Source organism: Ctenopharyngodon idella, chromosome 24 (assembly GCF_019924925.1).
Source record: "Ctenopharyngodon idella isolate HZGC_01 chromosome 24, HZGC01, whole genome shotgun sequence".
Classification (NCBI taxonomy): domain Eukaryota; kingdom Metazoa; phylum Chordata; class Actinopteri; order Cypriniformes; family Xenocyprididae; genus Ctenopharyngodon; species Ctenopharyngodon idella.
Genome location: NC_067243.1, coordinates 17316665 through 17330956, shown reverse-complemented (window position 1 = coordinate 17330956; position 14292 = coordinate 17316665). Strand labels below are relative to the sequence as shown.

Below are 14292 nucleotides of genomic sequence, written 5' to 3'. Positions count from 1 at the left end.
GAGCTGAATACCTACCCCTGGTGTCGCATACCGGTCACTGCACCTAGATAACACATGTAGGGTCCTGCATAAAAGAGATTTAGTAGTCACTCTAGGATACCTGTCAATAAAAACACAAGTTTTAACTGCAGGTTTCCTAGTATTTTTCTTTTCTCCTTTTTTTTTTTTTTTTTTTTTTGTCAAACTTTTGGATGGAAATAAATGAAGCAAACTAATATAAATTAAACGTGTTGACTAGATATAATATATACTATATAATATGGGATAAATGTGTCCATAGTTGTAAAACATTCTTATATTTAATCTATTTATCTCACGAATCACAATATGTATAAGAAACTGTGAAATTTACTTGCTGTATTCCTCATTTACTTGCTGTATTTCTTTCCAACACTAGATGGCGATTAGGAGTAGCATACTTACCAAGAGTACTTGCTAATTTGGGTCAGTCTATCATTTAAACTTTTTCAATTCATTATTTGCCGAAAAAGACCCTGATGTTATCTTTTCTTTCACTTTAGAGCAATTATATGTGCAAATTATATAGCAAATTTCTATATAGTAAATTTCCATGTTTTTGCTCGGCTGATCACGTGCTTCACTGCAGAGCGCGGGAACGAACTTGGCCAGAACGGCGCGAATTTCTGAGGTGAGGCATAATTGCTCGATATTATTAGTTTTTGAACGTATAAAGTTATAAACGGGAGCATGAGGGTGTTGGATTACTTGTTTCTGGATCCTCAGATGAATAAAGTAATAGATAGTGATAGATAATTTAGATTACATTGTTTAGATAATTTTCTGGATTTTTTAAAACTTGAATATTTTTTTGTGTCGTTAGTTCAATACATTTCTTAGTACATTAGGTCAACGTGAGTATCCCATAGACACAATAATTTGGTTCTTTGGCTTTCCTCCACCTTACGCAGGCTACATGAACCAATTAAACGCTATATAACCAAAAGTTATTAACGTTACAGGTAACGAATTAGGTCTATACATATATAGCTACATAGTCCATTTTCATAAAATAAAAACATAACTGCAAAACAAACATACAAAAAACAAAAGTACTTTACAATTTTCCTTCTTTGTTGTGTTGTGGAACCTTAAATAAGTTCATATTATATATATATATATATATATATATATATATATATATATATATAAACCCACAATCACAATAAAATAGACCTAACGTTACTTTGCCTGTAATAATTTTAAGCAATGTCATATCTCTGCAAAATAAAATTGAGGAGCTTCGCATTAAAGCTAGGGTCTGTTTTGAATACAGAGAAGCATGCGTTCATGGAAATGGTGTTCATGGAAACCTGTCTTCTTCCAGATATGGCCAGTTCGCAGTTTAAGGTGGATAGATGGCTCTCTGGTTCGGGCTAGTCGTTCTGCAGCATCGGGCAGGAACTGAGGTGGGTGAGTGTGTGTGTGTTTGTGAATAAAGGCTGGTGTACCCAGTTCACAGTGAGAGCCACGATATGTAATACTGATGTTGAACTGCTTTGCTTAAGTTTAAGACCTTTTTAATTTACAGAGAGAGTTTGGGAATATCATCACCTGTGGAGTTTGTGTTCCACCCTTTGGTAATACAGTAAGAGCTGCGGAGCAAATTAATTATACTGTTTTAATACTGGGAACCACTTCAAATACTTCAACCGCTGCAAACAGGAACTGTCATTAAATCAAGGTCCCCATTATTATTCCACCAGTCTTGAAGAGTTCTAAACCTATGACTAAAGACGTGTCAGTGTGGTTGGAAAACAGCATTGAGTCTCTGAGAGGCTGTTTCTTATGAAATATTTTTACAGTGCTGACATTGATGAAATCACAAAAGCAGTAACTTTGTAAATTTCTGTACAGATAGTATGGTTACTAAAAAATAGGTAACTATTTACCCAAATAACAAACTTTATATCACAAAGGAGATAAAGCACTGCATTTACAGGAAAAAAAAAGCTTTTAAAAACCACAACCATATAGCACTAAAATCTGTTCAGAAAGAACTGAATCAGTTGCTTAAAGTAGCAAAGTAAAAAACAACAAAAACAAATTCTAGAAGAGAACTTTTACAAGTCTAAGACCCAAAGGATGTGGAATTGAATTAAAAAAAATATAACAAATATGCAACCAGCAAAGAAGAGGTTCTTTACAACTGATGATTTACAAAAGGAAAATTACTTGGACTGTTTTTTTTTCCTAAGGTTTGATAATCATAACTTTGATAATAAATGTAAAATGGAAATGAACTCTGTGATTACTCTGGCCTTGGGAAGAACAGGTTGATGATTGACCCTGACTACATTCGGTTGTTATTCAAACCTATGTGCCCTGTGAAGTCTTCTGGCCCTGATGGTATTTCAGCCTTTCTTTTAAAGGTCTGTGCTGAGGAAATGACCCCTGATTGGTGCTATATATTTCAATAGTCCAATAGTATTTAAAAGCAGATGTTACTAGTAAATTATTTCATCTTCAGTTTGCTTAAGGACAAGGCAGAGGTACAGGTAAGCAGATAATAGAACGAACACACTGAGGGTGGAGTGATGCATCTCCATTGTTTACCTTAAATGAAAAAGAATAAAATCTTTATTAATTTGTTATAGAATAAATTATATTTCACAAATGACAATGATCAAGAGCCACCATCAGGCCAAACTGTTCTCTTTGCTTAATCTTTGGAATGTAATGCAAATGCATTGGTCAGTGTCTTGGTAACCCAAGAGTTTACAGACTCGTGCCGTGCCGAACCAGGCTCAAGTTCATAATTGGAACCGTTCCTTACCATTCTTAATGACAGATTTTACACAGTCTCACTATGTATATAAGTCAGGGAGTGATAACATATCATGTACACATGATCAGATGCCTCTTTAATTGCAGGGTGTTCATAAGAGTTCACAAGAGTTCAGAAAAAAGCTTAATTATTAATCATAATGTAGGGGATTCATTTTAGCCCTTGTACTGTCATTGATAGATGTGAATAATATTTGTCTGTAGCAAGTCCTAATAATATAGATTGTTGTACATACTAAAAGCAAAAAATGCAGCTTAAAACAAACAACATAGAGAATATTCAATTAGTTCTGAATAATTATTTTAGTCTCATGCATTGGACTAAAACATTGTTTCTTAAATTATTTAAAACATTTTACTAGATTTAAGATGCACAAAAGCACATGCTGTCAGGAAACAATCAGGAAACATTTTAAATGAACTGATATTTCCAGCCACTATCATTCACGTTTTACCTTCTTTCTGAATAAAATTAGACAAAAATATCTAATTGTATAAATAATCAAAAATGCAAATATAAAAACTGTTGCTATTAAAGTTAAAATAACATCTATACAGTGGTACTCAATCCAGGACATTCTGAAAGACTGTGTTCGTAAATGTGGGGCTCCTCTATTCCTCATGACAAACTCAATCCAGAAGACAGCACGATCAAGAGGTTTCATTGGCTGGTCGTGGTGCAGTCTGGACAGTCTCTGCATGTTCTCCCTGTAAGATGAGTTATACAAAACCTCCTTTAATGCCTCTAGAAACACATTCCTGTCCAGAGTTGCCAAATCTACAATTTTTGCTGTTCCCTTTGCTTGCATCCTGGAGAGATTGTCAGGTTGGTCAAAAGCTAAAGGAAGGCCCACAATAGGCACCCCATGGTAGATGGCTTCCTGAACTCCATTGGTGCCTCCATGTGCCACAAACACTTTAGTTTGAGGATGTCCAAGCAGGTCATTCTGAGGGAGCCAGTCCACAATCAATGTGTTATTACCAAGATTGGAAGGTCGTGGTCCTGTGTGTCTCCAAATAACCTTTTGAGGCAGTTTGGCAAAAGCTGCAGCAATCTCATCATTGATTTCACTCAGAAGCTGACCAAAAACAGTTCCTAAAGTCATGATGATGACCCCATGCTCTCCTGAGCTCTGTACAAATTTCTCAAGGTCATCTGGAAGTGGCTTAGCTGGTTTGCACTGGAAGCCACCCATATAGACAACATTTGGCATTGTGGGTCGTGGATACTCAAACGTGAAGTCGTTTCTCATGAGCCAGATGTCGGCATTCTGGAGGAGGGAGAAGAAATCAACATCGGGGCCAAAATATTTCTGGGTAAACTCTTGGTAAGGAGAACCGAAGTATTTGGAATTTTTATAAAGAGTCATATATGTCATCACATTCATGACTCTCTGACTGAATGTCATCTTGTCGGTCAGCTGTAATCCTGGGACAGGTATATATGAGAGAGGAGATGGAGCTATATCAAAATGGGCTTCTCCGTACACGGTCCAGCGGACATTAAACACAAGAGGGAGGCCAAGACGGTGTGACAGTAACACTCCACCTCCGAAAGCTGGATCCGTCAGAACAATGTCATATGCAGCATCTTTCAGTGAATTCATCAAGGTCTCATTTTCGAATATCATGGCTGTCATATTGCAAATTCGCTGATGAACCTCTGAGAACTTGCTGTAAATCTCCTGAGCAACTTCCATTTCAGACCAAAATGATCTTCCTTGTCTCTTGATCTGCAGTAACCGAGAAAGCAACATTATCCAAAAGTCACTGTCAAATTCACCAGTGTCCACAGTAATGGAAGTGTAGAGAAGAGACTCCTCTTCAATATACCAGCTATTTGAGCCACGGACCACAGTGATATTGTGACCTTTTGAATGCAACTCCACAATGAGGACCTTCATATTGATCCAGTGACTTCCATCCACAGGAACGACCAGAACTTTACCACCATAACATCCTGATAGAGCAGATAAAAGAACAAACAAACTGAGAAGAGTGGAGTGATGCATCTTCATTGATTACCTTCAATGAAAAAGAATAAAATCTGAATTCATTTATGGAATAAATGATACTTCACATATTACAATGATCAAGAGAATCTGCATGACTGTCCAGAAATATAATGGAGTTGAGTGTGAAATCTATAATGTTTCAGCTCGATCTGTACTACTTTATGGCTAAAATCTCTACAATTGGACAGTTATTCAGGTATATTAAATAATAATAACTTATTCCTTGCCATCAAGTAATGCCACTTAAGTAATAAGGTTAGATGTTATAACTGTAAGTCACTGTAGTTTGCATCATTGACAGATTTTCCACAGTCTCACTGTGTATAAGAGTCAGGGAGTGATAACATATCATGTACAGATGATGAGATTCCTCTTTATTGTATGGTGTTCATAAAACTTTGTCAGATAAGAGTTCAGCATGAGCTTAGACAGAGAAGTCAATCACAATTTTGTTGACTCAATCATAAACACAAAAACGAAATTAATTATTGTATATGGGATGAATTTTAGCCCTTGTACTGTCTCTAATAGGTATGAATGATATTTTGTCTGTAGCTAGTCCTAATAGATTGTTGTACACTAAAAGCAAAAATGCAGCTTAAAACAAACAACATAGAGAATATTGAATTAGTTCTGAATTATTCTTAGTTCCATGCATTGGATTAAAACATTGCTTCTTAAATCTAGTAAAATGTTTTAAATTATTTAAGATTCACAAAAGCACATGCTGTCAGGAAACAATCAGGGAAACATTTCAAATGAACTGATTTTTCTAGCCAGTACATCATTCACGTTTTACTTTCTTTCTGAATAAAATCAGATAAAAATATCTAATTGTATAAACCGTCACAAATGCAAATATAAAAATGGTTGCCATTAAAGTCAGAATAACATCTATACAGTGGTACTCAATCCAGGACATTCTGAAAGACTGTGTTTGTAAATGAGGGGCTCCTCTATTCCTCATGACAAACTCAATCCAGAAGACAGCACGATCAAGAGGTTTCATTGGCTGGTCGTGGTGCAGTCTGGACAGTCTCTGCATGTTCTCCCTGTAAGATGAGTTATGCAAAACCTCCTTTAATGCCTCTAGAAACACATTCCTGTCCAGAGTTGCAAAATCTACAATTTTTGCTGTTCCCTTTGCTTGCATCCTGGAGAGATTGTCAGGTTGGTCAAAAGATAAAGGAAGGCCCACAATAGGCACCCCATGGTAGATGGCTTCCTGAACTCCATTGGTGCCTCCATGTGCCACAAACACTTTAGTTTGAGGATGTCCAAGTAGGTCATTCTGAGGGAGCCAGTCCACAATCAATGTGTTATTACCAAGATTAGTAGGTCGTGGTCCTGTGTGTCTCCAAATAACCTTTTGAGGCAGTTGGGCAAAAGCTGCAGCAATCTCATCATTGATTTCACTCAGAAGCTGACCAAAAACAGTTCCCAAAGTCATGATGATGACCCCATGCTCTCCTGAGCTCTGCACAAATTTCTCAAGGTCATCTGGAAGTGGCTTAGCTGGTTTGCACTGGAAGCCACCCATATAGACAACATTTGGCATTGTGGGTCGTGGAAACTCAAACGTGAAGTCGTTTCTCATGAGCCAGATGTCGGCATTCTGGAGGAGGGAGAAGAAATCAACATCGGGGCCAAAATATTTCTGGGAGAATTCTTGGTAATGATAACCAAAGAATTTTGGATTTTGATAAATACCAATCATATAAACCATCACATTCATGACTCTTTGACTGAATGTCATCTTGTCGGTTAGTTGTAATGCTGGTATAGGTATGTATGAGAGAGGAGATGGAGCTACAACAAAGTGACCTTCTCCATACATGGTCCAACGAACATTTAGTACAAGAGGGAGGCCAAGACGGTGTGCCAGTAACACTCCACCTCCAAATGCAGGATCCGTCAGAACAACGTTATATTTACCATCCTCCAGTGATTTCATCAAGATCTCATTTTCGAATATCATGGCTGTCATATTGCACACTTGCTGGTGGACTTCTGAGAACCTGCTGTAAATCTCCTGAGCAATTTCCATTTCAGACCAAAATGATCTTCCGTGTCTCTTGATCTGAAGTAAGCGGGGAAGCAACATTGCCCAAAAGTCACTGTCAAATTCACCAATGTCTACAGTAATGGAAGTGTAGAGAAGAGACTCCTCTTCAATATACCAGCTATTTGAGCCTCGGACCACAGTGATATTGTGACCTTTTGAATGCAACTCCACAATAAGGACCTTCATATTGATCCAATGACTTCCATCCACAGGAACGACCAGAACTTTACCAGCATAACATCCTGATAGAGCAGATAACAGAATGAACAAACCGAGAAGGCTTGAGTGATGCATCTTCATTGATTACCTTCAATGAGAAAGAATAAAATCTGAATTCATTTATAGAATAAATGATTCTTCACAAATTACAATGATCAAGAGAATCTGCATGACTGTCCAGAAATTATGGAATTGAGTGCAAAATCTATGATTTTTTTTAGCTCGATCTGTACTACTTTATTGCTAGAATTTGTACAATTGGACAGTTATTCAGGGATATAAAATAACTTTTTCCTCGCCATCAAGTAATGCTGCTTCAGTAATAAGGTTAGATGTTACATCTGTCAATAGTTTTTCATCAATGACAGATTTTCCACAGTCTCACTATGTATAAAAGTCAGGGAGTGATAACATATCATGTACACATGATCAGATTCCTCTTTATTGTACAGTATTCATAAAACTTTGTCAGATAAGAATTCAGCAAAAGCTTACAGAAAAGTTATTCACACTTCTGTTAATTCAATCATAAATCAAAATGTGAAATTAATTACAATGTAGGTGATTAATTTTAGTCCTTGTACTGTTATTGATAGATGTGAATGATATTTGTCTGTAGCAAGTCCTAATAATATAGATTGTTGTGCATAATAAAAGCAAAATGCAGCTTAAAACAAACAACATGGAGAATATTCAATTAGTTCTGAATTATTCTTTTAGTTTCAAAGCCTTGGATTAAAACATTGTTTCTTAAATCTAGTAAAATGTTTTAAATAAAAGCACATGCTGTCAGGAAACAATCAGGAAACATTTCAAATGAACTGATATTTCCAGCCAGTTCATCATTCACGTTTTACTTTCTTTCTGAATAAAACCAGACAAAAATATCTAATTGTATAAACAGTCACAAATGCAAATAGAAGAACTGTTGCTATTAAAGTTAAAATAACATCTATACAGTAGTACTCAATCCAGGACATTCTGAAAGACTGTGTTCGTAAATGAGAGGCTCCTCTATTCCTCATGACAAACTCAATCCAGAAGACAGCATGATTAAGAGGTTTCATTGGCTGGTCGTGGTGCAGTCTGGACAGTCTCTGCATGTTCTCCCTGTAAGATGGGTTATGCAAAACCTCCTTTAATGCCTCTAGAAACACATTCCTGTCCAGAGTTGCAATATCTACAATTTTTGCTGTTCCCTTTGCTTGCATCCTGGAGAGATTGTCAGGTTGGTCAAAAGCTAAAGGAAGGCCCACAATAGGCACCCCATGGTAGATGGCTTCCTGAACTCCATTGGTGCCTCCATGTGCCACAAACGCTTTAGTTTGAGGATGTCCAAGCAGGTCATTCTGAGGGAGCCAGTCCACAATCAATGTGTTATTACCAAGATTGGCAGGTCGTGGTCCTGTGTGTCTCCAAATAACCTTTTGAGGCAGTTGGGCAAAAGCTGCAGCAATCTCATCATTGATTTCACTCAGAAGCTGACCAAAAATAGTTCCTAAAGTCATGATGATGACCCCATGCTCTCCTGAGCTCTGCACAAATTCCTCAAGGTCATCTGGAAGTGGCTTAGCTGGTTTGCACTGGAAGCCACCCATATAGACAACATTTGGCATTGTGGGTCGTGGAAACTCAAACGTGAAGTCGTTTCTCATGAGCCAGATGTCGGCATTCTGGAGGAGGGAGAAGAAATCAACATCGGGGCCAAAATATTTCTGGGTAAACTCTTGGTAAGGAGAACCAAAGTATTTGGAATTTTTATAAAGAACCATTATATATGTCATCACGTTCTTGACTCTCTGACTGAATGTCATCTTGTCGGTCAGCTGTAATCCTGGGACAGGTATATATGAGAGAGGAGATGGAGCTATATCAAAGTGGGCTTCTCCGTACACGGTCCAGCGCACATTAAACACAAGAGGGAGGCCAAGACGGTGTGCCAGTAACACTCCACCTCCAAAAGCAGGGTCCGTCAGAACAATGTCATATGCAGCATCTTTCAGTGAATTCATCAAGGTCTCGTTTTCAAACATTGTAGCTGTCATATTGCAAATTTGCTGATGAATTTCAGTAAACCTCCTATAAATTTCATCAGTAAGTGCCATTTCATTCCAAAATGAACGTCCTTGTCTCTGCATTTTCAGTAATTGAGGGAGAAACTTCTCCATAAAGTCATCGTCGAATTCGCCAGTGTCCACAGTAATGGAAGTGTAGAGAGGAGACTTTTCCTCAATGTACCAGCTACTAGACCCTCTAACCACGGTGATATTGTGACCTTTTGAATGCAACTCCACAATAAGGACTTTCATATTGATCCAGTGACTTCCATCCACAGGGACGACCAGAACTTTACCAGCATAAGATCTTGACAGAGCAGATAACATGATGAACAATCCAAGAAGGGTGGAGTAATGCATCTTCATTGATTACCTTTGATAAGAAGGAATATGATCTGAATTAATATGCTATATAGTCAACTTTTTTTTTCACAAAATATAATGATAAAGAGAAATTCCCAAAATATCTTGGAATTGAACATTCTTTCTGTAATATTATAGTTATATCTGTACAATTGGACAGTTATTCAGTTTTATATGGCTTCATAAACTGAAGTTGTTCACATTTTAAATAAGTACATTTACATGCACAGTTATAATTGATTTACAGTGAGTTTTAGCATGCGTAGTCAAGCTACAGTCTTCATCTGTCTGTCCAAGAATGCGTGATCTAACATGTAATCGATCTGAATAATTCTACACATTGCAAGTCACATCTTTCTTTCAGAGCACAATGCAGAAGCCAGGTGTTATCTGATTAATGCTGGACAAAGCTAAACAACAATCGCATTAGTTATTGCGGCTGCAAAAATCGAACGGGTACAATTTCAGTCTGTTTAAAGCCTTTATCATTTTAAATAGACAAATTAGTCTGACCGAAATCAAACTTTTAAACTGCATGTGAACACAAAAAAAGAGACTTCATTATAATGCAAGGGAATACTTTTTTAGTCCCTGCATTTGTCACAGTTGTTCAGCTTTAGTTTCACAGACTCTTAGTTTGTGTTTATTAGTTTCTGTTGTCCTTTGTTCTAAGTTCCTGCCAGAATTTAGTTTTCATGGTTACCTTGATTGAGTTATTCTGTTCAGCTGTGTGCATCTTATTATCTTAGGTATATAAGTTCATGTGGTTTCCCTTTGAGGTTGTCCAGTCACATTTGCGTTTATTGTGTGTTTGCTGCTGCCTGTTTGGATTATTGTTAAATTTTTTGTTGGATCTTTATTCTTCTGTTGTGTCTTCAGTCCATCAACACACACCCATGACAGCATTAATCACAGTTATGAAATATACTTTTATTGAGGCTCAAGATTCTACCAACCATAAAAGCAGCTCTAAATAGTCAGTGCAGAATTATCAGTAAATGCCTGAATTTGCTGTGAATTAAAATTTGAATCTCACTGAAATGTTTTACAAATCCGCAAGAACATTTTTTCACAATGAACTCATACAGTAATTATATATCATGCACATTTTACTTTCTTTTTACACAAAACTCTAAAAAGATATCGAGTCACATATATAATCAAAAATGCAAATATGAAAAGTGTCGCCATTAGAGTCAAAATAACATCTACAGAATGGTACTCAATCCAGGACATTCTGAAAGACTGTGTTCGCAAATGTGGGGCTCCTCTATTCCTCATGACAAACTCAATCCAGAAGACAGCACGATCAAGAGGTTTCATTGGCTGGTCGTGGTGCAGTCTGGACAGTCTCTGCATGTTCTCCCTGTAAGATGAGTTATACAAAACCTCCTTTAATGCCTCTAGAAACACATTCTTGTCCAGAGTTGCCAAATCTACAATTTTTGCTGTTCCCTTCGCTTCCATTCTGAAGAGATTGTCTGGCTGATCAAACACTAACGGTAGACCCAAAATGGGCACCCCATGGTAGATGGCTTCCTGAACTCCATTGGTGCCTCCATGTGCCACAAACACTTTAATCTGGGGATGTCCAAGCAGGTCATTCTGGGGGAGCCAGTCCACAAGTAAGGTATTGTTACCAAGGGTCACAGGCCGAGGACCTGTATATCTCCAAATCACTTTTTGAGGAATCTGAGCAAAAGCCGCTGCTATGTCGTTGGTGACGTCTTGTGGAAGCTGAGTAATAAGGGTGCCTAAAGACATGACAATGACTCCATGCTCTCCTGAACTCTGCACAAAGTCCTCAAGATCTTTTGGAAGCGGCTTGGCGGGTTTACACTGAAAGCCGCCCATATAGACGATATTGGGCATTGTGGGTCGTGGAAATTCAAAGGTAAAGTCATTTCTCATGAGCCAGATGTCTGCATCCTGAAAAAGGGAGAAGTAATTAACATTGGGGCCAAAATGTTTGAGACAAAAAGAAGTAAAGATTGGTTCAGCTACGACTGCAATTTGGAATCGGGTGAAAAAGTAAGTCAGAACATTCTTGACACGTTGAAGGAATGACATCTTGTCTGTTAGCTCTGCTCCTGGGACAGGGACATAAGACAGGGGGGAAGGAGCAATGGCAAAATGTCCCTCTCCATGAATCGTCCACCGAACGTTGAAAACCAGAGGAATATTAAACTTGTAAGCTAGGATTGCACCACCTCCAGAAGTTGGGTCTGCTAGCACCATGTCGTATTTAGCATCTTGGATTGAGTTCATAATTTTTTCATCTCCTAATAATCTCTCCATCATCTGCAGCATATCTTCATACATGCTTTTAAACTTCATGATGATTTCGTACTCCAGCTGAATGCGGTTCCAAATGGAATTCCCTTCTTTTTTAATCTTCAAGAGACGGCCGATCAATAAACCAAAAAATTCCTCATCAAATCCTCCTGTGTTTGGAATGGTGATGGAATTGTACAAAGGAGATTCCTCCTTGATATACCAACTGTTGGAGGCTCTAAGCACAGTCACGTTGTGACCTCTGCTATGCAGTTCCTCAATCAGGACCTTCATGTTCACCCAGTGACTTCCATCTAGTGGAAACACTAGCACTTTACCACCATCTACTCCAAATAATACGCATAAGAGCGACAACAAAACAAGAGGTGCTGAATGATGCATCTTCTTACACAACCTTAAAAAACAAAAGAGAAGAAATCAATGAATGGATAACAAAGAATGAAGGAAAACAGAAAAGAAAGGACCCGGAAAAACAAAAGCAAGCTTATTTTGCACTGTAAAAAAAACAAAAAACAAAAACAAAAAAAAATGAAAATCCGTCAATTTTTACAAAATAAAACTGGCAGCTGTGATTGCCAGAATAATTCTTTTAAAAACACAGTAAAAAAATACTTATAAAAAATATATTTACAGAACAACCTGTACATTTTACAATTTAAAACTAATTTACAAAAAGTAAATCCAACAGCCCTTTCCATGCTAATACTAAAATCTGTTTTGTATTTTTTACATATACTGACATTCACCATAATAACACTGGTGGTAAAGAGAAAACCACATGATGAATCATAGTTCATCACAAGCAGTTTTTCCACAAGCTGATGTACATACTAATTTAAAGAAGGTGCACCAGCGTCATGCACACCATGATGGCACTCAAATAACACAATAAACATTCATTTAACAACAAAAGATGTAAAATAAAAGCCTGATGTCCATAACTGATAACAAAAATCTAAGAAGAAACAATTATAAATTTTAAAATCCATCAAATATGAGCTGTCACACAGGGAATTGTGGGAATATCAGTTTATGGTTGTTCTTTTTACTTCCAAAAATGTTTTTTACAGGAACTTACTGTTGACCAATTAACAGGTTTTTACAGTTGTATTTTTAGTCTTTTATAGTTAAAATTAAAAAATTTTAGTGTTACGATTGGATACCAGTGACGCCAATGATTAGTGATGCAAATTTTTTCTGATCTACAAGTCTAATATTTGCTGTTATGTATCTGTTATGGTCTTGTAAAGCTAGACTTTTGACTTACAGAATAACATCTGGTCCATACTGCAGAAAAATTTATATTTGTCTAGTAAAAACCACATGAATTTCCCATTTTTTCCACATGTGACCAAGTGTTTTTGCACATGTAAAATTCATGTGGTTTTCACTTAGATAAAAATTAGCATATTTTTAAAATACTTGATGCCACCAAACCAACAAACTTTGGTAATTCCAATGATTTCATTCTCAGAATTGCTTATTGCATCAACCCTGTGCCTTGTAAAAACCACTTCGTATGTAACAACACTTAAATGCAAAGCAGGTCAACTGAAGTAAAGAACAAGTGTGGCATGGGACACAGTGTTTGCAGGAAAAAAAGTTTCTCACCTTGTGTACGAGTAGTATCTGAATCGGCTTTTTGTTTAGTAATGTTACATGCTGAAAGCTTCCCAAATATGTCTCAAAGTTATGCAATCCCTCATTATACATGCTGCAACATCTGAAAAAAGCTCCATCATCATGTGCACATAAACAGAGTACATGCTAAATCGCTACCTTGCAATGTGTGCATTCACCTTTTGTAGTAAAAACAGCATAATCGTTTGGCATTTTCTGAAACCTCCAACATATGTAATCTGGTTTTGTACAATTTTTTCATAAGGCAAAAAATGACAAAATAGCTGGATACTTAGATTTTTACAAATTTCACTTATGATGGAAAGCTGGAACAGTTCTGTGGTTGAATTTGGTTTAACAGTAAAAAATAAATACCATACAAGCAATAAAAGGCCAAGATATTACATAATGAACTAAGAGCAGAATGTAAATCTGAAATCTGATTTATGGACTGACGAAGAACTTCTATGTGGCCAGAGCAAATTCTATTTTGAGAGAATTATATTTTGGGAATATTTCAATCCTCACCTGACAATCTGCAAATACTCCTTGAAATTCACCTCGGCACAGTGTAGCGTCCAAAACCTTCAACACGTTTATCCTGCAATGTTTATGAGCTTAACAAGTGCATTTAGGTGAAAGGTTCCTTTGAATGAAGTGAGCACAGCAAAAGCCTTGAGGCGGAGCAGTTAAATAATGCCACGATAATAAGGGTCAAAGTTCTGGACCTTGTTTTTAAACCATGATTTGCAACCAGCCAAACATCAAGAGCCAAACATTCTTCAAAAAATTAAAGAAATTTGTTTTTATGTTACTTTCAATAAAATGATAAAAGAAAAGAAGATTCTTTGAT

The 14292-nt window shown here is 37.0% G+C and overlaps 4 protein-coding genes across 5 annotated transcripts; all 4 read right to left on the bottom strand.

Annotated features, from left to right (window-relative positions):
• Positions 1 to 2863: 2863 nt before the first annotated feature.
• Positions 2864 to 14093, bottom strand: LOC127506656 (UDP-glucuronosyltransferase 2C1-like). The gene is made up of 2 exons (XM_051883305.1): positions 13968 to 14093; positions 2864 to 4830 (listed from the first exon to the last, which is right to left on the bottom strand). The coding sequence occupies exon 2, from the start codon at positions 4821 to 4823 to the stop codon at positions 3246 to 3248; it is 1578 nt and encodes a 525-aa protein (XP_051739265.1). The 5' UTR covers positions 4824 to 4830; positions 13968 to 14093; the 3' UTR covers positions 2864 to 3245.
• On the bottom strand, positions 5174 to 14090 carry LOC127506654 (UDP-glucuronosyltransferase 2C1-like). The gene is made up of 2 exons (XM_051883301.1): positions 13968 to 14090; positions 5174 to 7192 (listed from the first exon to the last, which is right to left on the bottom strand). Exon 2 carries the CDS (start codon positions 7183 to 7185, stop codon positions 5605 to 5607), a length of 1581 nt encoding a protein of 526 aa, XP_051739261.1. The 5' UTR covers positions 7186 to 7192; positions 13968 to 14090; the 3' UTR covers positions 5174 to 5604.
• ugt5a2 (UDP glucuronosyltransferase 5 family, polypeptide A2) lies at positions 7525 to 14101 on the bottom strand. The gene is made up of 2 exons (XM_051883300.1): positions 13968 to 14101; positions 7525 to 9534 (listed from the first exon to the last, which is right to left on the bottom strand). Exon 2 carries the CDS (start codon positions 9525 to 9527, stop codon positions 7947 to 7949), a length of 1581 nt encoding a protein of 526 aa, XP_051739260.1. The 5' UTR covers positions 9528 to 9534; positions 13968 to 14101; the 3' UTR covers positions 7525 to 7946.
• On the bottom strand, positions 10434 to 14114 carry ugt5a1 (UDP glucuronosyltransferase 5 family, polypeptide A1). Of its 2 annotated transcripts, none has more exons than XM_051883302.1 (2): positions 13968 to 14114; positions 10434 to 12213 (listed from the first exon to the last, which is right to left on the bottom strand). In XM_051883302.1, the coding sequence occupies exon 2, from the start codon at positions 12198 to 12200 to the stop codon at positions 10623 to 10625; it is 1578 nt and encodes a 525-aa protein (XP_051739262.1). In that variant the 5' UTR covers positions 12201 to 12213; positions 13968 to 14114; the 3' UTR covers positions 10434 to 10622. The 2 variants fall into 2 exon arrangements, with proteins under 2 accessions (XP_051739262.1, XP_051739264.1); XM_051883304.1 differs by lacking the exon at positions 13968 to 14114 and adding an exon at positions 13431 to 13954.
• Between the last annotated feature and the right edge of the window lie 178 nt (positions 14115 to 14292).

Excerpts from the sequence above, each read along its gene's own strand:
- ugt5a2 (XM_051883300.1), bottom strand. The coding sequence starts at position 9,527 with ATGAAGATGCATTACTCCACCCTTCTTGGATTGTTCATCATGTTATCT.
- LOC127506654 (XM_051883301.1), bottom strand. The coding sequence starts at position 7,185 with ATGAAGATGCATCACTCAAGCCTTCTCGGTTTGTTCATTCTGTTATCT.
- LOC127506656 (XM_051883305.1), bottom strand. The coding sequence starts at position 4,823 with ATGAAGATGCATCACTCCACTCTTCTCAGTTTGTTTGTTCTTTTATCT.
- ugt5a1 (XM_051883302.1), bottom strand. The coding sequence starts at position 12,200 with ATGCATCATTCAGCACCTCTTGTTTTGTTGTCGCTCTTATGCGTATTA.